This window comes from Molothrus ater, chromosome 2 (assembly GCF_012460135.2).
Source record: "Molothrus ater isolate BHLD 08-10-18 breed brown headed cowbird chromosome 2, BPBGC_Mater_1.1, whole genome shotgun sequence".
Lineage (NCBI taxonomy): Eukaryota > Metazoa > Chordata > Aves > Passeriformes > Icteridae > Molothrus > Molothrus ater.
The window spans coordinates 88,717,073-88,736,832 of NC_050479.2; the positions used below are offsets into that span (position 1 = coordinate 88,717,073).

Below are 19,760 nucleotides of genomic sequence, written 5' to 3' on the forward strand. Positions count from 1 at the left end.
CTACAAAGAAAGGCAGAGATACTTGCAGAGAGACTTACTTCAGCCTAGAGAAGACAAGGCTTCTGGGAGACCTTATTGCAGCATTTCAAAACATAAAGAGGCTTATAAGAAAAGCAGAGAGAAAGAGTCTTTTTACTATGGCCTTTCAAGCTGAAAGAGCATAGGTTTAGGCTAGACATTTCAAAGGAATTCTTCACTGTTGGGGTGGTGAGGCACTGGAAGAGGTTCTCTAGAGAAGATGTGGGTGCCCCATCCTTGGATCTCCCCCCTTAGTCAGTTTGTAGGCAACACCAGCTTGGGTGAGTGTTGTGTGCTGGAGGCTAAGAAGGCTCTGTAGAGGGATCAGTGGGCTGAGGCCGATGGAATGAAGCTCAGCAAGGCCGAGGGCTGAGTCCTGCCCTGCAATCACAAAAGCCCCACACATGGTTGCCAGCAGCTGAACATGAGCCAGCTGTGCCCAGGTGGCCAGGAAGGCCAGTGGCACCTGGCCTGCATCAGCAATGCTGTGGCCAGCAGGAGCAGGGCAGGGATTGTCCCCCTGTGCTCAGCACTGGTGGGGCCACACCTCGAGTGCTGTGCCCAGTTCTGGGCCCCTCACTGCAAGAAAGACATGGAGGGGCTGGAGTGAGTCCAGAGAAGGGAAATGAGCTGTTGAAGGATCTGGAGCACAGACTCTTGAAGGATCTGATGAGGAGTGACCAGAGGAGCTGGGGTTGCTCCAATTAATGTGTGCCAGTTATTGTGGTTCAGACGGTTTCGGAATGGGGACGGACATGAAGTACTAAGGTTATGAGGTCACTCACACTTCAAGGAACTTTTGAACCCGAGCAATGAGATGTCTGGTTGTAGGGCATCAAAACCAAGATAGAATATGAATGATCTTTGATCCCTGAGCATGATATCAACCACTCCAAGTTCACTGGAATTGGGTGATTCTCACTTTCACTTCTGTGCAAGTATAAATGCAGACAGGCGAGACGCTCTGCACACACCTCAGGCCTGCCCTGGAGGAATTGCCCTGAGCTCTCCCCAGCCCTGCAGCTGACAGCAAGGTAAGAGGCACCCTTGGCACAGGAGAGCTGGAAGGGTTTCTTGGGCAGCTGCTGTGAAATGCAGGCCAAGGGCAGGAGGCTTTAGTGCAGGGCTGAGAGCTGCAGCACAGCCGTGAGGGTCTGCTGTGTGTGTGTGCAGAGACTGAAGGCATCTCTCAGGGCATGAGGAGATGGATGGCTGCTGCAGGAGAGACAAACTCACCAAGGGAGAGGCTGGAGGGGCCAGTGATACACAGTTGTGGGAGGTAACTGGGAGAATTTACATTTACAACTTAATCTTGGGTGTGTACCTAAACCAACAAACACAACTAATTTGAACTCAGTAGTTGTGGGCACATGTCTTGTTTTATGTTTTCCCTCAAAACTGAAATTTCTGTCATGCTCTCACTCCTTTCCAGATGCTGCTATGTTTATATTCTGCTAAAAACTCTCTACTTTTCCTTTTCTGCACCACACTTCCCATAATTTTGTGTCTGGAATATAAAGTCTTCTTACAAGCTCTGCTTGTTTTCTGTCTTCCTTTTGTGCAGGCTGCCACCCAGCTCCTATAGCAAGAAATCTGCACCCCAGAAGTCCTGCAGAGATGGGCAAAATCGTCATTTATGAGCATGCCAACTTCCAGGGCATGTCCAAAGAATTCACCACTGACATTTCCAATCTAAAAGATGCAGATTGGAATGATATTGTCTCCTCAGTGAAAGTAATTGGCCAGCCTTGGGTGGCTTATGAGCATGCAGACTACAGAGGTCGATTTCTGGTGTTTGAGGAGGGAGAATATAGCTTTGTGGGTAAAGAGATGAATGACAAGATCAGCTCTCTGCAGGTGATCACTGAAAATCTGCACAATCCCCAGATCACTCTCTACGAACACATTGATTATCAAGGGAAGAGCAGAATAATAAGAGAAGCAACCAACCTGGCTGCAGGATATGACAATGACATCGTGTCTTCCCACAAAGTCCAGCGAGGTGTCTGGCTGCTGTGTGAGCACAGTGATGGAAGTGGCTTTCAATACCTTGCCCGAGAGCACGAACACTTTCCAAACTACAAGGCAATCGATTTCAACGACAAGCTCTCCTTCCTGCGCCCCCTGCGCCCTGGCTGTGGCTGTTAGAATGCAAATCCGGCAGCGCTGAGAAAAGATGCAGCCCCGGCAAGAAATTTGACACCCGGATCTCCGCCTCTGCTTGTGCTGCCTTTTCCCCCAGTGTCACAGGACCACCGAATGTCAGCGCTCTCTGCTGAGCTGCACTGCAGAGCTGCACTTCTCTATCCTGCCTTGCACGCTTCTCCCACCCCACGAATGCAAGAATCATCAGGCTTGATCCTATGAAAGAGTGTCCAAGCTAGAGGAGGCATGCCACATGTGTGAAACCTGTTGTACGCTCAGCTGGCATTGCAGAGTCCTGGCCTATGGAATGTAGAAGCATTGCATGTTGTGTCTGTGGCTAAGTCAAACAGAAAGTGCCAGTGCAGCACCGGCATCACATCCTTTGTCATTTGCATTGCAATGCCCTTGTGCTACTGTGGCCTCTGCCACTGTCTCTAATCCTATTTGTGTTGCTGCCATTAAAGAATCCTTTGCAATCAGCAGTGGGTCTGTTTTGTGCATCTTTGGAATAGATAAATATTGCACTTTCATGCTGAGATGTCTCTGTGTATCCAGAGAATGGGCCCCACAGTCATTTCCAAACCGTTTTTCCTGGTTGTCTCCTGCAGAATTTTGCTTCCTTCTGGTTTAACTGCTCATTAACAGTGGGGTCAGGCTTGACTCAAGATGTCTTGGTGAGCCTGTAGATCATTGCTGATCCTGGCCAAACTCTCACCTGCACATTGTACCTGGCTATCACTTGCTTGGTTGTATCTCAAGGCAGTGATTGTAGCGATGATGCAGTCTTCCACTGCCCTAAATCACATCATAAACAGAAAGGTTTCAGTAATTTCAATTCTTTAATCCTAATGGTAAAACCTGCCTTGTTTTTTAAACCTGTACTAGCCTGATAAGGAAGGAGGAATGACCAGGGATATCAGGACCTGGTCAGTTGTGTGCAAGTTCAGCTGGAAGTGCAGAGTCTCAGCCCTCCTGCAGCAGTGCCTGATGGCAGCTGCACCCCTGAGCTGGGCACTGTGGCAGCTGTCCCAGGGCAGCTCTGCCCTGCAGGGTTCATCTCCCTCTGTGCTTGCCTGCTGTGGGCCCTGATTTCCTTGCCCTGGTCACAGGCAGGAGCTGCACTTGGCCTCTTTGAACCTCATGAGGTGCACACGGTGCCAGTGCTGGAGCTTGCCAAGGTCCCTTTGGATGGTCCCTGAGGACAGTTCTGTCTGTCTGTCTGTGTGTCTGTGGCTGCCATGCCCAGCTGAAGCTGTGCTCCCAGTGCTGAGACTCAGTGCCCCTCTCAGCTCCCTGTGCCTTCCTGCAGCCTCTCTCCTCCTCCTGTTCTCACCCACTGACACAGCCCTGGCCACTTTCCCAACGCTTCCTGTTCCCTCAGCCCCCTGCTGGAAATATTTGCACAGCAGTGCAGTAACAAACCTTGCTGTCCCACACTGCTGCCTCTGCCCTGGCTTCATGACCAGCATGGGACAATATCTGCCCATTCTCCATCCTGCCATCAGCAGCAGCTTGAAGGAGAAAACCCCTGGAGCTTCCTTCCAGCCTAAATTGTTCCAGGAGTCCATACACCCTGCTTGGAATGTGACAGGCACAGCTACCCCTGCCCCAGGGAGGAGTGCAATCCTACAGAACAGCAAAGGAAAGGTTCAAGGAGGGGTATGGATGGGAATGTGTCCAAAACTCTGCATTTACTCTTGCACAGTTTTTTTCTTTCTAATCAGAGACAGTATCCAAACAACTGTAGAAGTGTAGGGTACCAAAAATCCAGCAAAAGATTCTTGTAAGTTTTTCAGTAATAGGAGGATGAAGTAAAGGTGGAAAAGTCTTTGAGCCTTCAATAGAGGGAATTACATTTGACAAAAGAGCAGGTGAGAGCCTGTGGAGGAATGGGGAGGGAAGTCTGAGGTTGGAGAAATAGAGTTCATAAATGTCCAACAAGTAATCCCCAAGGTATTGTACACATGACTTGATGATGACATTTTTTCAAGGAAATTGAACAAATGCAATTAGCCAGAAAATGACAAAGGTTTTTGAATCTTCCTTAGAATTACTGACAGAAAGATTTATTCTGGAAAAGACCTCCCTAGACCAAGGCCTTTTTCACAGCAAAGATACCACCAAAGGAAAACAGGTTACTCATGGCCATCTTCAAGTGATTTCTGAACAACCACAGGGCTGGACATTCCCCAGGGTCTCTGGCCTCATCAAGCATCAGACTGGACCTGAGGGCACCCTAAGGTCACTTTCAACCTGAATTGTCTTGTGACCCCACAATCCTCCTGCCTTGCAGCATCCCTCAAGCTCACGATTTACGGATCAGGACTGGCAAATCCGAGTATTACCTGAGCTATATTGCTCCTGAGGAATCTTGCTCTAAAGAAAGGGTCTAAATCAGCTGATTATCTCACATAACAGATGTGCATGCTCACAGCAGATTTATTGGCTAGTCTGTTCTGGAAATACCTCTCTCTTTCCCTCCCTCTTTCTCCACAGCTTCTCAGGAAAAACACACAAGCACCTCCCTCCCACAACACACATCCTGCTCACAGTATCTTCTGGATTTCTGACTCATTTCGAGTAAGAATCATGTCTAGGACACCTCACAGGTGCTACCCACATTTTCATCCCTGGTCCATGCCTTCTTTCAGAATTCCTGAAAAATTGTCTATCACGGAAAGAAAATCTTTCTGCAAAAGAAACTCAGAGTATTGTGAAAGGATCAGAGAAAAGAGCACCTGCAGCCTCTCACAACAAACTTCTCTGCTTTCCCCAAACAGAAAAGGTACCATATTTCTGTGTGCATACAGCAGATTTATTACTCATTACCTGCAGAGAATAATTGTTTGAAGCACTTGAGACCCAACAGGTCTGCCCCATTCTTGACTTTCTTTCTCCTGCCTCATCAGTGATTGACTTCTAAGCAAACTTTCACTGTAGGTTTGCCAGTCAGGAGAGCAGTTTGCTGCTAAGCCATGAGAAGCACAAAAAGATTGCAAATTGATTCTTCCAGGAGGTGCATTTGCAGGAGTGATCAGGTGTTTCACTGATGTTATCTTACATGCTACATGCTTCTCTCAACACTGAGGTTGCTCGGCCATCGTTGCTTTCCTGATGATTTCAGCCAGATGCCCTCTCACACTGACAGAGTTGGCTCACTTGACTCACACATCTCAACTCTTTGGAGCATAGTCAGAGGAAGAGAAAAGCATCCTGGTCACCTAACTCCAACTTTCCTGTAGTCTGTCAGCAAAGGATTTTCCTGTTTTGTTCTTTTCAATCCCACAAACTCCTTTTTTAGGCTCATTTTGAAGAGGAGCTGTTCTAGTCAATCCTTCTGTACAGGTTTTACCCTACCTCAGGCATGACAGTATTGAGGATATCCAACCCCTGAGAGATTAATTCCAGTCCTGTCAGAATGGCTTCTGTCTGTCTCTCTCTCTCTCTCTCTCCTTTCTGTTAGTGGATAAGAAGTTGAAGGGCACTTGCATCCTGCACAGCATGACAGCTGGAGGAGCAGGGGAAGGGAAGAGTTTATTCCATTTCCTCTGAACAGAGGCCTCACCTGGAATACTGCATCTCTTTCAGATGCCCTATTAAAAGGTCAATGTGAACAAAATGATGGAGGCCCATACAGGCCACTGGATGGCACAGGAGCATCCCATGAACCAGGAGAGTCTGAGGGGCCTGGTCCTGTTCAGCCTGCAGAAGACAAGGCTCCCTGTTATCAGAGGGGCCCAGCAAAGGACAGCTGGAAAGAGTCTTAGATGGCAGCAGGGAAACTCAGACATAAAATAAGGAAAAAACAACTCATGCCAAGGATTGCTCAGCACTGGCAGAAAGGCCAGAGACCCTGGGGAATCTCCACCTTTGCAGCTTCTCAAAAATCACTTGAAGATGGCCCTGTGTAATCTGTTTTCCTTTGGTGGTGTCTCTGCTTTGAAAAAGGCCTTGGTCTAGGGAAGTCCATTCCAGAATAAATCTTTCTGTCAGTAATTCCAGGGAAGATTCAAAAACCCTTGTCACTTTATGCTTGACTTCATTCTTTGTTCAATTTCCTTGAAAAAATGTCATCATCAAGTCATGTGTACAATAACTTGGGGATTACTTGTTGTGTATTTATAAATTCCATTTCCCTGACATCAGACTTCCCTCCCAATTCAGCAGCAGCTCTTACCTGCTCTCTTGTCAAATGTAATCCCTTCCAATGAAGGCTTAAAGACCTTCTCCATCTTTATTTCATCTTCTGATTACTGAAAAACTTACAAGTATCTGTTGCTATAAAAAAAAAAAATCTGACACAAAAACCAACCAAAAAACCCCCCTTTGCAATAGCAGATGTAAAAGTTCCTGAAACCACCAGATCCATACCCCTCCTTGAACCTTTCCTTTGCTGTTCTGTAGGATTGCACTCCTCCCTGGGGCAGGGGTAGCTGTGCCTGTCACATTCCAAGCAGGGTGTATGGACTCCTGGAACAATTTAGGCTGGAAGGAAGCTCCAGGGGTTTTCTCCTTCAAGCTGCTGCTGATGGCAGGATGGAGAATGGGCAGATATTGTCCCATGCTGGTCATGAAGCCAGGGCAGAGGCAGCAGTGTGGGACAGCAAGGTTTGTTACTGCACTGCTGTGCAAATATTTCCAGCAGGGGGCTGAGGGAACAGGAAGCGTTGGGAAAGTGGCCAGGGCTGTGTCAGTGGGTGAGAACAGGAGGAGGAGAGAGGCTGCAGGAAGGCACAGGGAGCTGAGAGGGGCACTGAGTCTCAGCACTGGGAGCACAGCTTCAGCTGGGCATGGCAGCCACAGACACACAGACAGACAGACAGAACTGTCCTCAGGGACCATCCAAAGGGACCTTGGCAAGCTCCAGCACTGGCACCGTGTGCACCTCATGAGGTTCAAAGAGGCCAAGTGCAGCTCCTGCCTGTGACCAGGGCAAGGAAATCAGGGCCCACAGCAGGCAAGCACAGAGGGAGATGAACCCTGCAGGGCAGAGCTGCCCTGGGACAGCTGCCACAGTGCCCAGCTCAGGGGTGCAGCTGCCATCAGGCACTGCTGCAGGAGGGCTGAGACTCTGCACTTCCAGCTGAACTTGCACACAACTGACCAGGTCCTGATATCCCTGGTCATTCCTCCTTCCTTATCAGGCTAGTACAGGTTTAAAAAACAAGGCAGGTTTTACCATTAGGATTAAAGAATTGAAATTACTGAAACCTTTCTGTTTATGATGTGATTTAGGGCAGTGGAAGACTGCATCATCGCTACAATCACTGCCTTGAGATACAACCAAGCAAGTGATAGCCAGGTACAATGTGCAGGTGAGAGTTTGGCCAGGATCAGCAATGATCTACAGGCTCACCAAGACATCTTGAGTCAAGCCTGACCCCACTGTTAATGAGCAGTTAAACCAGAAGGAAGCAAAATTCTGCAGGAGACAACCAGGAAAAACGGTTTGGAAATGACTGTGGGGCCCATTCTCTGGATACACAGAGACATCTCAGCATGAAAGTGCAATATTTATCTATTCCAAAGATGCACAAAACAGACCCACTGCTGATTGCAAAGGATTCTTTAATGGAAGCAAAACAAATAGGATTAGAGACAGTGGCAGAGGCCACAGTAGCACAAGGGCATTGCAATGCAAATGACAAAGGATGTGATGCCGGTGCTGCACTGGCACTTTCTGTTTGACTTAGCCACAGACACAACATGCAATGCTTCTACATTCCATAGGCCAGGACTCTGCAATGCCAGCTGAGCGTACAACAGGTTTCACACATGTGGCATGCCTCCTCTAGCTTGGACACTCTTTCATAGGATCAAGCCTGATGATTCTTGCATTCGTGGGGTGGGAGAAGCGTGCAAGGCAGGATAGAGAAGTGCAGCTCTGCAGTGCAGCTCAGCAGAGAGCGCTGACATTCGGTGGTCCTGTGACACTGGGGGAAAAGGCAGCACAAGCAGAGGCGGAGATCCGGGTGTCAAATTTCTTGCCGGGGCTGCATCTTTTCTCAGCGCTGCCGGATTTGCATTCTAACAGCCACAGCCAGGGCGCAGGGGGCGCAGGAAGGAGAGCTTGTCGTTGAAATCGATTGCCTTGTAGTTTGGAAAGTGTTCGTGTTCTCGGGCAAGGTATTGAAAGCCACTTCCATCACTGTGCTCACACAGCAGCCAGACACCTCGCTGGACTTTGTGGGAAGACACGATGTCATTGTCATATCCTGCAGCCAGGTTGGTTGCTTCTCTTATTATTCTGCTCTTCCCTTGATAATCAATGTGTTCGTAGAGAGTGATCTGGGGATTGTGCAGATTTTCAGTGATCACCTGCAGAGAGCTGATCTTGTCATTCATCTCTTTACCCACAAAGCTATATTCTCCCTCCTCAAACACCAGAAATCGACCTCTGTAGTCTGCATGCTCATAAGCCACCCAAGGCTGGCCAATTACTTTCACTGAGGAGACAATATCATTCCAATCTGCATCTTTTAGATTGGAAATGTCAGTGGTGAATTCTTTGGACATGCCCTGGAAGTTGGCATGCTCATAAATGACGATTTTGCCCATCTCTGCAGGACTTCTGGGGTGCAGATTTCTTGCTATAGGAGCTGGGTGGCAGCCTGCACAAAAGGAAGACAGAAAACAAGCAGAGCTTGTAAGAAGACTTTATATTCCAGACACAAAATTATGGGAAGTGTGGTGCAGAAAAGGAAAAGTAGAGAGTTTTTAGCAGAATATAAACATAGCAGCATCTGGAAAGGAGTGAGAGCATGACAGAAATTTCAGTTTTGAGGGAAAACATAAAACAAGACATGTGCCCACAACTACTGAGTTCAAATTAGTTGTGTTTGTTGGTTTAGGTACACACCCAAGATTAAGTTGTAAATGTAAATTCTCCCAGTCACCTCCCACAACTGTGTATCACTGGCCCCTCCAGCCTCTCTCTCCCTTGGTGAGTTTGTCTCTCCTGCAGCAGCCATCCATCTCCTCATGCCCTGAGAGATGCCTTCAGTCTCTGCACACACACACAGCAGACCCTCACGGCTGTGCTGCAGCTCTCAGCCCTGCACTAAAGCCTCCTGCCCTTGGCCTGCATTTCACAGCAGCTGCCCAAGAAACCCTTCCAGCTCTCCTGTGCCAAGGGTGCCTCTTACCTTGCTGTCAGCTGCAGGGCTGGGGAGAGCTCAGGGCAATTCCTCCAGGGCAGGCCTGAGGTGTGTGCAGAGCGTCTCACCTGTCTGCATTTATACTTGCACAGAAGTGAAAGTGAGAATCACCCAATTCCAGTGAACTTGGAGTAGTTGATATCATGCTCAGGGATCAAAGATCATTCATATTCTATCTTGGTTTTGATGCCCTACAACCAGACATCTCATTGCTCTGGTTCAAAAGTTCCTTGAAGTGTGAGTGACCTCATAACCTTAGTACTTCATGTCCGTCCCCATTCCGAAACCGTCTGAACCACAATAACTGGCACACATTAATTGGAGCAACCCCAGCTCCTCTGGTCACTCCTCATCAGATCCTTCAAGAGTCTGTGCTCCAGATCCTTCAACAGCTCATTTCCCTTCTCTGGACTCACTCCAGCCCCTCCATGTCTTTCTTGCAGTGAGGGGCCCAGAACTGGGCACAGCACTCGAGGTGTGGCCCCACCAGTGCTGAGCACAGGGGGACAATCCCTGCCCTGCTCCTGCTGGCCACAGCATTGCTGATGCAGGCCAGGTGCCACTGGCCTTCCTGGCCACCTGGGCACAGCTGGCTCATGTTCAGCTGCTGGCAACCATGTGTGGGGCTTTTGTGATTGCAGGGCAGGACTCAGCCCTCGGCCTTGCTGAGCTTCATTCCATCGGCCTCAGCCCACTGATCCCTCTGCAGAGCCTTCTTAGCCTCCAGCACACAACACTCACCCAAGCTGGTGTTGCCTACAAACTGACTAAGGGGGGAGATCCAAGGATGGGGCACCCACATCTTCTCTAGAGAACCTCTTCCAGTGCCTCACCACCCCAACAGTGAAGAATTCCTTTGAAATGTCTAGCCTAAACCTATGCTCTTTCAGCTTGAAAGGCCATAGTAAAAAGACTCTCTCTCTCTGCTTTTCTTATAAGCCTCTTTATGTTTTGAAATGCTGCAATAAGGTCTCCCAGAAGCCTTGTCTTCTCTAGGCTGAAGTAAGTCTCTCTGCAAGTATCTCTGCCTTTCTTTGTAGGAGGTTCTCCAGCCCTCTGACCATTTCCATGGCCCACCACTAGATCTGCTGTAACAGGTCTGTGTCTCTCTTGTTCAGGAAACCCCAGGGTTGCATGCAGTGCTCCAGCTAGAGTCTCACCACAGCAGATTAGAAGGGAAGGATCATCTCCCTCATCCTGCAAGCTACACTTTCTGCAGCCCAGGATGCATTTGGCTTTCTAGGTGGCAAGTGTCAGGTCATGTCCAGTCTTTCATCCACCGGCGTTCTCAGTTCCTTCCCCACAGGGCTGCCCTCAGCCCATTCATCCCTCAGCCTACGCTGCCCCTGGTGATTGCTCTGACATCCAGCTGCAGGGCCTTGCACTCAGCCTTGCTGAAATTTATGGGATTCACATCGGGCCATTTCTCAGGCTTCTCAAGGTCTTTCTTAACAATCCCTTCCTTCCAGCATGGCCACAAACCACTCAGCTTGGGGTCATCTGCAAACTCAGGGAGGGTGCACCTGACCCCCTATGTCTGTGACATCAAGGAAGGCATTTGATAGCACTGGTGGCAGGACAGACCCTTGGGGGTCACCATTTGTTCATGGTTTCCATTGACCCTGATAAGGCTTATCATGAGCTCACTGTGTGAATGACAGCACAGGCATTTAGGTGCCAGCAGCGCAGCACTTCTGCTCCAAGAGATGGTACTTCCTCAAGGGAGAAGAGACCTAGAAAGATTTCTTCTCTTTTATCAGAGTATTCACCTACTGACTTAACTTGCTTAGTTAGGGTGATTCAGCAAGAAGATGTGTTACCAATTAAGTAACTCAAACTGCTTCCTGCTTCTCATTTTCTGGATTTGTAGGCACATGAAAGACAGGGAAGTGATTTGTGATTTGCACAGCTTCAGCAAAGGAAAGCCCAGTGCAAATAACCTACTGTCTTTTTACAATGGAGCGACAACTTCAGTGTAAAAGGGAAGGGCTACAGATGTTATCTACCTGGATTTCTGCAAGGCCTCTGACATGGTCCCTAAAACTTCCTTCTTTCTAAAGTGGAAGCACAGAGATTTGATGAGGAGACTGTTCAGTGGACTGGGCTTTGGGGCCAGGTAAATGCAAAACCAAGTTAGCTCCAGGGAAGGGAATTCCTTATAGGAACAACCAGCTGCACACATTTCAGTGTGTCACATTTATTTTCCTGATGACCGCTACAGATCCCTGAAGGAAAGTGTCTCATTACTGCTTTTGTCAGCAGTGCTCTTTGCATTTTTTGAGATTTGATTTACAGGGATGGAGAATCTCATTTGAGCTTTGCTCTAGGATTGCTCCGATTAACACAGAGTCAATAAGGCACTGCCAGGAAAACACAGCAGCATAGAGGGGAGGAATAGTCTGACAAGGAAACCAAGAAAAAATTAAAGGAAGCATCAGGAACTGAATTGAAAGTGGGGCAGCTCTGTTATTGGGTAAAGGGAAGATGTGTTTGAAGATGCATTTGGGGAAAAAAATAAGTTGCTTCTGCCCTGCTTCCCACAAAGGCTTTTCAGTGTTGAATACATTGAAAGATGCTGTAAATTCATGCTGTGGGAATTCCAGTAGCAGATGAAATGAGTAGGGAAGAAAGCCACAGTAAAAACTTGCTAGCTTGCAAACAGCAAGTTTGAGAATTCTGTACTTGGAAAAGAGCTAGAGTTCCCCCAAGTGAATGATAAATCTTCTAGCCAAACACCCATAGGTTATGGCATGTGCAGCAGAACATCCTGTCTGCTGGTGTCCTGCACTCCTGTGATGGAGGCTGCCTGGGCAATGGAGCTGCCCTGCAGGTGCAGAGTCACAGTGGCTCCTTCACAAAGCTGACCCAAAGGAGCTGTGCCAGAGCCCTGAAACACAGAAACAAACACAGCATCATTAGGAAATAACAGAAGTGGTTAATGTGTAACATCACCTTTTACTGGGCATACAAGATATGACCTTAAGCCCACGCATTATATTCCGTGTTTACCCAAACACACCTGAACCTGTTCTGAGGATGTTTCTGATCAAGCCAAGAAAAATTGAGTCTGTGTATACATCACCTCTCTGTCACAGCAATAGTGTCTAAGCTTTCTTGTTTAGACATCTAGTTTTGGAATACCACAAGCCTTCCTTATGCTGCATTCTCTTCAAATGTCCATTTGCACTGTAGATTAATAATCCCCTATGTGAAGGTTTTTTGCTGACTGTTGATTTTGCAAGCAGTTGTTGTTTTACTCTTTTTAATAGCATGTGTAATTTAGCAGGGTTTGGGACTTCCAGGTACAGTTTATTCCCGGATTTGCAGGCAGACGTGGCAATGCTTTAGTCTTTACTGTGCAAAAGTATTGCACAGTGTGCTTTTATAAGGGTAAACCTCATGTGAGAAGTACAGTAGGGAATGCCATGGTTGCTGATGTCTCCTCCTGAGAGGCCTCCTAAAATCTGCCATGAGGGTGAGGGGTGAGGATGACCAGAGAACATGATTCCAAGGGTACTGCTAACTGAGCAGCATAGAACTTGCCAGCTGGTCTGCACTGCACTGCACTGCACTCCAAGGGCAACTAGACCACCTCCTCACAGCCCCCAAAGTGAAGAAAATCCCCTCTCTGGTGGCCAGGAGAGACAGAGCCAGACAGGAATGTCCACTGATTAAAATCAGAGTAACAGCAGGTTAGGGAGGCAATGTAATATTTTCTTTGCCCAAAAGAAACAGAGGGAAAACTCCGAGAAATCTGGCTCAGAGACCTCCTGGCTGTAAGGAACTTCGCAGTTACCTATGCCAAGAAAATAAGATAATACCTTCTTTCCTCTCTAAGAAATGGTGGTTTTCCAAAAGGAAATATCTTTAAGTGTATTTCCTAGGAAATATAACTAGAGTCATCCAAAATAATCCCTCTCCTATTAACAGTGCCTAAGTAACATCATTATCATGCTGAGATTCTGAAAGGGATTTCTCAGACATGACCAAGGAACTTCAATAAGACTTCCAAAACAATTTCTTCCACAAACTCTTTTGGGCAGAAGGTGACATTTGCCAGTTGACTTGCCATTATAAAACGGGTGTTCTAGAGTAGGAAGAATGACAGATGCTCTTGGAATTGAATTGGGAAATCCCACTTTGGTGAACAGAGCAAGGAAACCTGAAACTGGCTGCAAAGCGGTAAGAAGTGCCCTAAAACACATGGATTCTAGGCCATCCCCATTGCACCTGCCCACCTGAGCCCAGTAGAGGAGCACAAGTGGCTGACTTGTCAGCACAGCCTGCAGTGCTTATTTCAAAATGGGACAAAGCCCAGCAGTTGATAGCACAGCATGTTCACGGCTTCATGTGCAGATTGTGCAGATTTTCAGCAATCAGCTGCACAGAGCTGATCCTGTCCTTCATCTTTCACCAACAATGCTGTGCTCTCCCTCCTCAAGCACCAGAGTAACTGGCCTGTAGAGTTTGGGTGCTCATAAGCCCATGGAAATGGAAATAGCTTTACTCTTTGTGTTCCAGCCACAAGCTTATACTTGTCCCAGTTGCCTGCCTGTGTTGACTGACACAGCAGGGCTTCTGCAAGAACACTGGGCAGAAAAATGAGGCCAAGTGGAGTGTGATGCCCACTCCCCCCCAGTAAACAAGAAGGAAGAGCTGGTGGTAATGGATGTGGAGAAGGCTGAGGTACTCAGTGTGTTCCTTGCCTTCTCTTCACTGGAAGTCAGGTTTCCCACGTCTCTGGAGTCGCTGAAGCTGCTGGTGGCGACTGGGGGAGAGAAGTCCCTCCCACTGTAGGTGAAGAGCAGGTCTGAGACCTCTTGATGAGGCTGAATAGACACAAGTTCATGGGACTGGATGACATGCATCCCAGGGTCCTGAGGGAACTGGCTGGTGTTGTTGTCAATCCATCCTCCATCATATTTGAAAAGTGATGGCCTTCAGGTGAAATCCTTGGGGAACGGAAGAAGGGAAATATCACTCTCCCCTTTTAAAAAGGGGAGAAAGGAAGATCTGGGGAACTACAGACCTGTGAGCCTTGCCTCTATGCCTGTGAAGATCATGCAGCAGATCCCCATGGAAGAAATTCTAGGGCACATGCAAGACAAGAAGGTGATCCAAAACAGCCAGCATGGCTTTACTAAGGGCAGATTATGCCTGACCAATCTGGTGGCCATCTTTGGTGGAGGGATTGCAGCCATCAACAAGGGGAAGCCAACCAATGTCACTCACATACCTCAACTTCCTTAAGAACTCTGGCATGGTCCCACGTGGCATCCTTATCTCCAAACTGAGATACACATTTCTATTTGGGAAATATCCACACAGCCAGAGCATTGTGGTCAGTGGCTCTGTGTCCAGAAGCAGAGCTGGTGTCCATCAGAGCTCTGTTCGGGGACCAGTGCTTTTTAAGATCTTTATCAATGACACCCTCAGCAAGTTTGCAAATGACACAAAGCTGAAGGGTGCAGCTGACACAATAAAAGGATGGGATCTCTTCCAGAGGGACCTGGACAAATTTGAGAAGTGATTCCATACTCACTTCACGAAGTTCAACAAGCCCAAGTGCAAGGTGCTGCACCTGGGTCAGGGCAATCCCAGACATGGGAGTACAGACTGGGAGATGGTCATGGGCTGGGAGCACCTCTCCTATGAAGACAGGTTGAGAAATCTGGGGTTGTTCATCCCAGAGAAAAGAAAGCTCCAGGGAGACCTCATTGCAGTCTTCCAGCTCTTGAAGGGGGCTTTATAAGAAAGAGCAGCTTTTTAAGTGGGGAAGTAGTAATAAGATGAGAATGGAATGGTTTTGAATTACAAGAGCAGAGAATTAGATTAGATGTTATGAATAAGTTCTTTACTATGAAGATGATGAGGCACTGAAACAAGCTGTTTAGAGAGGTTGTGGATTTGCTGTTCCTGGAAGTATTCAAGGTCAGGCTGGATGGGACTTTGAGCAACCTGGTGTAGTGGAAGGTGTCATTGCCCATGGCAGGAGGGTTGGAATGATCTTTAAGGCACCTCCCAGCCTCAGAGTTCGTAGGATTCTGGGATTTTATGATCAATGCCTTAAGATACACAGGGTAGTTAAATACAGGGTACAGGTGAAAGTTGGCTTAGCAATAATTTAATCACAGCAATAATTAAAATGTTTACCAAGCTCTCTAGTCTGGTCGCAATGGTTCTGGACAGTGAAACTGTAAGGAGATAAAGTTCTGCAGGACAGATCCATGAAAAATATTTGTAAGTGACTATACAAAACATTCTCTGGATACACAGAGACATCTCTCCATGAAAGTGAAATGTTTATATACACTAAACACTGCATAAAATAACCCACTGCTGATTGCAAAAGATTCTTTATTGGCACCAACACAAAATGGATTACAGATATTGGCAGAGGCCATTTGTGGGGCAGGAGAGCTCTCCCTTTCGGTGGTCCTATGACACTGGGGGATAAGGCAGCACAAGCAGAGGCAGAGAACAAGGTCTCAGTTTTCTTGCTGGGACTGCATCTCTCCTCAGCACTGCCGGATTTGCATTCTAACAGCCACAGCCAGGGCGCAGGGGGCGCAGGAAGGAAAGCTTGTCATTGAACTTGATTGCCTTGTAGTTTGGAAGGTGCTCATGTTCTCGTGCAATGTATTGAAATCCACTTCCATCGCCGTGCTCACACAGCAGCCAGACACCTTTCTGAACTTTGTGTGAAGATGTGGTGTTATCGTCATGTCCCCTGGTCAGATTGGTTGCTTCTCTTATTATTCTGCTCTTCCCTTGATAATCAGCATGCTCATAGAGAGTGATCTGGGGGTTGTGCAGATTTTCAGTGATCACCTGCAGAGAGCTGATCCTGTCATTCATCTTTTTGCCAACAAAGTCATGATCTCCCTCCTCAAGTACCAGTAATTGTCCCTTGTAGTCTGCATGCTGATAAGCCACCCAAGGATGGCCGATTACTCTCACTGAGGAGATACAATCATTCCAATCTGCATCTTTTAGGTTGGCAATGTTGGTGTGGAATTCTTTGGACATACCCTGGAAGTTGGCATGCTCATAAACAATGATTTTTCCCATCTCTGCAAGGCTTCTGGGGTTTGGATTTTCTGCTGTTGGATGGCAGCCTACAGAAAATGAAAACAGAAAACAAGCAATGCTTGTAAGAAGCCTTTACACACCAGACATGAAATGCTGGAAACCAGAGGGGACAAAAGGTAAAAAGGAAATGCAAAACAATTTTAGCAGAAGATAAAAATAGCAGCAGCTGTGAAAGAGTGAGGACGTGACACAGAAATTTCAATTTGGAAGAAAAAAGTAAAATGAGATTTGTACACCACAACAGTTCAGTTTCATTTAATATGTATACATGCAAGGCACACCTGAGCATTTTGTTTAACATCTTAACATAAATAATAACAAAATAAAATATACAACTCATGATAAATCTTTCTGTTGATAATTGATGCTGCAGTTGAGAAATATTTTAGAAACTGGCACTCATTGTTTAGAGTAGGTTTCCTGGGCCACATAGAAAGCAATATAAAAGTAGTGAGACATGCAATTAATTTCTAAAAGGAAGTGAAGTTTTACACAAAATCGGAGGAGAAAACCTATCCTTTAAGGGCAGAAATGAACTTTAAATTCACTGAAACATCTTATTTCTCTTTTTATATGGAATTTTACTGAAATCAAGAGATTCCTTCTCTTGACATACACTGAGAAGCAATAAAGTTGTAAGCATCAGCTCTTTAAATCAGACTAAATTTCAGGTTTTAAATGTCTTCTCCTGACACTACTACCAATACACATATCTAATTCCCCACAGTCCTCTGAGTTCAGTTAAAAAGCCACAGTGTTTATTAGTAACAGCTGCAGGAACAGTAATGAGCAGTCAGTTATGGTAACAGCTCTCTCTCTAAATCCTGTAACAGTTACTGAAGCAAAGATTTACATTTCTGGGCAAATAAATGGGACTAAAAAAGCCATTCCTCTAGCTGATTCTGAGAAGGGATGGGAAAAGACAGATATCCCCAGTAAGATTGAAAGCCATAGTAATTTGGTCACATACAGTAGCATGTAAGACATGTGCATCATAATTTAAAAATATGAATAGCTTAAAGCTCACTTTTTTAGAAAAAAACTTCATGTGATTAAAACCATGTATTTGTTCACAGTTATAAAAGCATATATGGAAGCTGAGAGGACGTGAGCTCGGACTCACTGACTGATTAGTGCCTAGTGATTAGGCACTACTATAATTACTTTCTACCTGTAGAAAAGTATGAATAATGACCCATTTAATTTTGCTGATACAACATAAAGATCCCATGACCAAGATAAATTTGTAGAATATTTTCACTTTCACCTCTGAGAATTGTGTGTCACTGGCCCCTCCAGCCTCTCCCTTGGTGAGTTTGTCTCTCCTGCAGCAGCCATCCATCTCCTCATGCCCTGAGAGATGCCTTCAGTCTCTGCACACACACACAGCAGACCCTCACGGCTGTGCTGCAGCTCTCAGCCCTGCACTAAAGCCTCCTGCCCTTGGCCTGCATTTCACAGCAGCTGCCCAAGAATCCCTTCCAGCTCTCCTGTGCCAAGGGTGCCTCTTACCTTGCTGTCAGCTGCAGGGCTGGGGAGAGCTCAGGGCAATTCCTCCAGGGCAGGGCTGCGGTTTGAGAAGGGCGTCTCACCTGTCTGCATTTATGGCTGGCTCAGAAGTCTTGTGCAACACCTCAGCCAACAGAACTGAGAAATGGTCAATAAGTGAACAAAAATCATTAACTATTTTATTTAAATTTTGATATTTCTACAACCAGTCATGTTATTGGTTTGGGTCAAAAGTCTCTTGAAGCATAAGCCCTTGATAAAACCTTAGAACTTTGGTTCTTGTTTGTCCTTCTCCTCCAGAAGCAGATTAATCACAGTAATAAAAATGTATCAAAGTACCTTGTGACACACAGGCTGTAGAATTTTTCTGCCTGTTGCAAATTCTTCTTTACCTGTGAAGCAAATATAATAATGTTAATTTTCCAAAGGATTTTGGTGGGACATGTCCACTTGACTGAGGGGGCATTTAAGTAGGTTTAATTAAATTCTCTTCCTCTTTCTCACCTACATAGCCACTTGAGCAGCTGCAGGGAGGCAAAGCTGCAGTGGCAATATTTTTCTTTCTTTTTTTCTCTTTTCAGGTTCACTCTGTATAATATTTTCAGACAGATTCCTTGGCTAGCATGTCAGAAAGCTGTTCTGCTGCTGGAGAAAGCAATAGGATCTTCATTAGGATCTTCTTCATTCACCTAAGGTACCCCTGCTCTGTCAGGTAGGAGGTAACTGGAGAAGATGGGGAGCTGGGAAGGGAGATAGTTCATCCCTGCAAAACAAGCAGCCTGTACACCAGATCCAGCCAAATCCTCATGCTGTATATCTTTCACTGGTGTTTGGCTGAGCCCATGGTGTGCCAGATCACAAAACTAAGCCAGCATAAAAATACTTGAGACTTTGGGGGTTTTTCCATGTGGTCCATTGTTTTGCTGCTCTGCAGAGGCTGGAAGCAGAGCAATTGAAATTTGTAAATTGATATTTTGGGGTTTTGAAGATAAACAGGTCCTCACTTTATAGCAACAGCTACTTGAGAAGTCCCTTTTCTGAACAGGCAAATCACACCTTTAGGACATGTTTTTGTGTGTTGTAGTGACCTCAGCCTACAGTTCAGTGCTGGAATGGGGAATACCCCATTCCACTCCTGAACCATTGTGTCCACTGTCTGATAAAGAGAATGGAGGAAGAGTGAGCACACCAATGTGAGGAATGCTTGAAAGAGGGACTAAAACAGCCTAGAATAGGATGGATTTACACTGTCATTGAACAACATTCATTCTTCTTAGCTTGCTAATATGTTTTACTCATTAAATTATTATTTTTGTTTCTGAAAAAAATAAACAAATAATGTGTAATGACATAATTAATCATGAATTAAACATTCCCATCTTTCCTAGAACCTACAGACTCAGAAAGCACCTTTGACCAAATGTATGAGCCACGAAGGCATCACAAAGCCTGAGTCTGAGTGTATCTCAGCTATGGTACAGAGTAGTTTACATTTCTGAATTTTACATTTCAGCCAACAGTGAACTCCTCAGCCATGCACATACTCCCTGCAGAGCACCAAAGCTGGCAGTGGGGCTTTTCGTGGCTTTGAGGAAAATCAAAAGGCAATGTATGATGGAATGCTCTATGATGGAATCCTTTGCCATGTTTTTTGTGCTACTGCAAAAGTGTGGTAAAGGATCCCTGTGCTCCCATGTTCACAGAAACCAATGAGTTCCTGGTTGTCATTGACCATCTGCCCTAGTGTTATTGGATTGAAAACTAAATGGCTTTTAATGTCGTTAATCTCACCTATATGGTGCTTTATGCACAAGGAAGTAAGTCACTGAACAATGCAGA

General features: G+C 46.3%; 3 protein-coding genes across 3 annotated transcripts; 1 reads left to right on the forward strand and 2 right to left on the reverse strand.

Moving 5' to 3' along the window:
- Positions 1 to 1,635: 1,635 nt before the first annotated feature.
- On the forward strand, positions 1,636 to 2,166 carry LOC118700017 (epidermal differentiation-specific protein-like). Its single transcript, XM_036404299.1, has one exon. It carries the CDS (start codon positions 1,636 to 1,638, stop codon positions 2,164 to 2,166), a length of 531 nt encoding a protein of 176 aa, XP_036260192.1.
- Positions 2,167 to 8,190: 6,024 nt separating this feature from the next.
- Positions 8,191 to 8,721, reverse strand: LOC118700016 (epidermal differentiation-specific protein-like). The gene has a single exon (XM_036404298.1). The coding sequence runs from the start codon at positions 8,719 to 8,721 to the stop codon at positions 8,191 to 8,193; it is 531 nt and encodes a 176-aa protein (XP_036260191.1).
- Positions 8,722 to 15,860: 7,139 nt separating this feature from the next.
- Positions 15,861 to 16,391, reverse strand: LOC118700015 (epidermal differentiation-specific protein-like). Its single transcript, XM_036404297.1, has one exon. The coding sequence runs from the start codon at positions 16,389 to 16,391 to the stop codon at positions 15,861 to 15,863; it is 531 nt and encodes a 176-aa protein (XP_036260190.1).
- Positions 16,392 to 19,760: the final 3,369 nt, after the last annotated feature.

Coding starts and splice junctions, on each gene's coding strand:
- LOC118700017 (XM_036404299.1), top strand. CDS start 1,636: ATGGGCAAAATCGTCATTTATGAGCATGCCAACTTCCAGGGCATGTCC.
- LOC118700016 (XM_036404298.1), bottom strand. CDS start 8,721: ATGGGCAAAATCGTCATTTATGAGCATGCCAACTTCCAGGGCATGTCC.
- LOC118700015 (XM_036404297.1), bottom strand. CDS start 16,391: ATGGGAAAAATCATTGTTTATGAGCATGCCAACTTCCAGGGTATGTCC.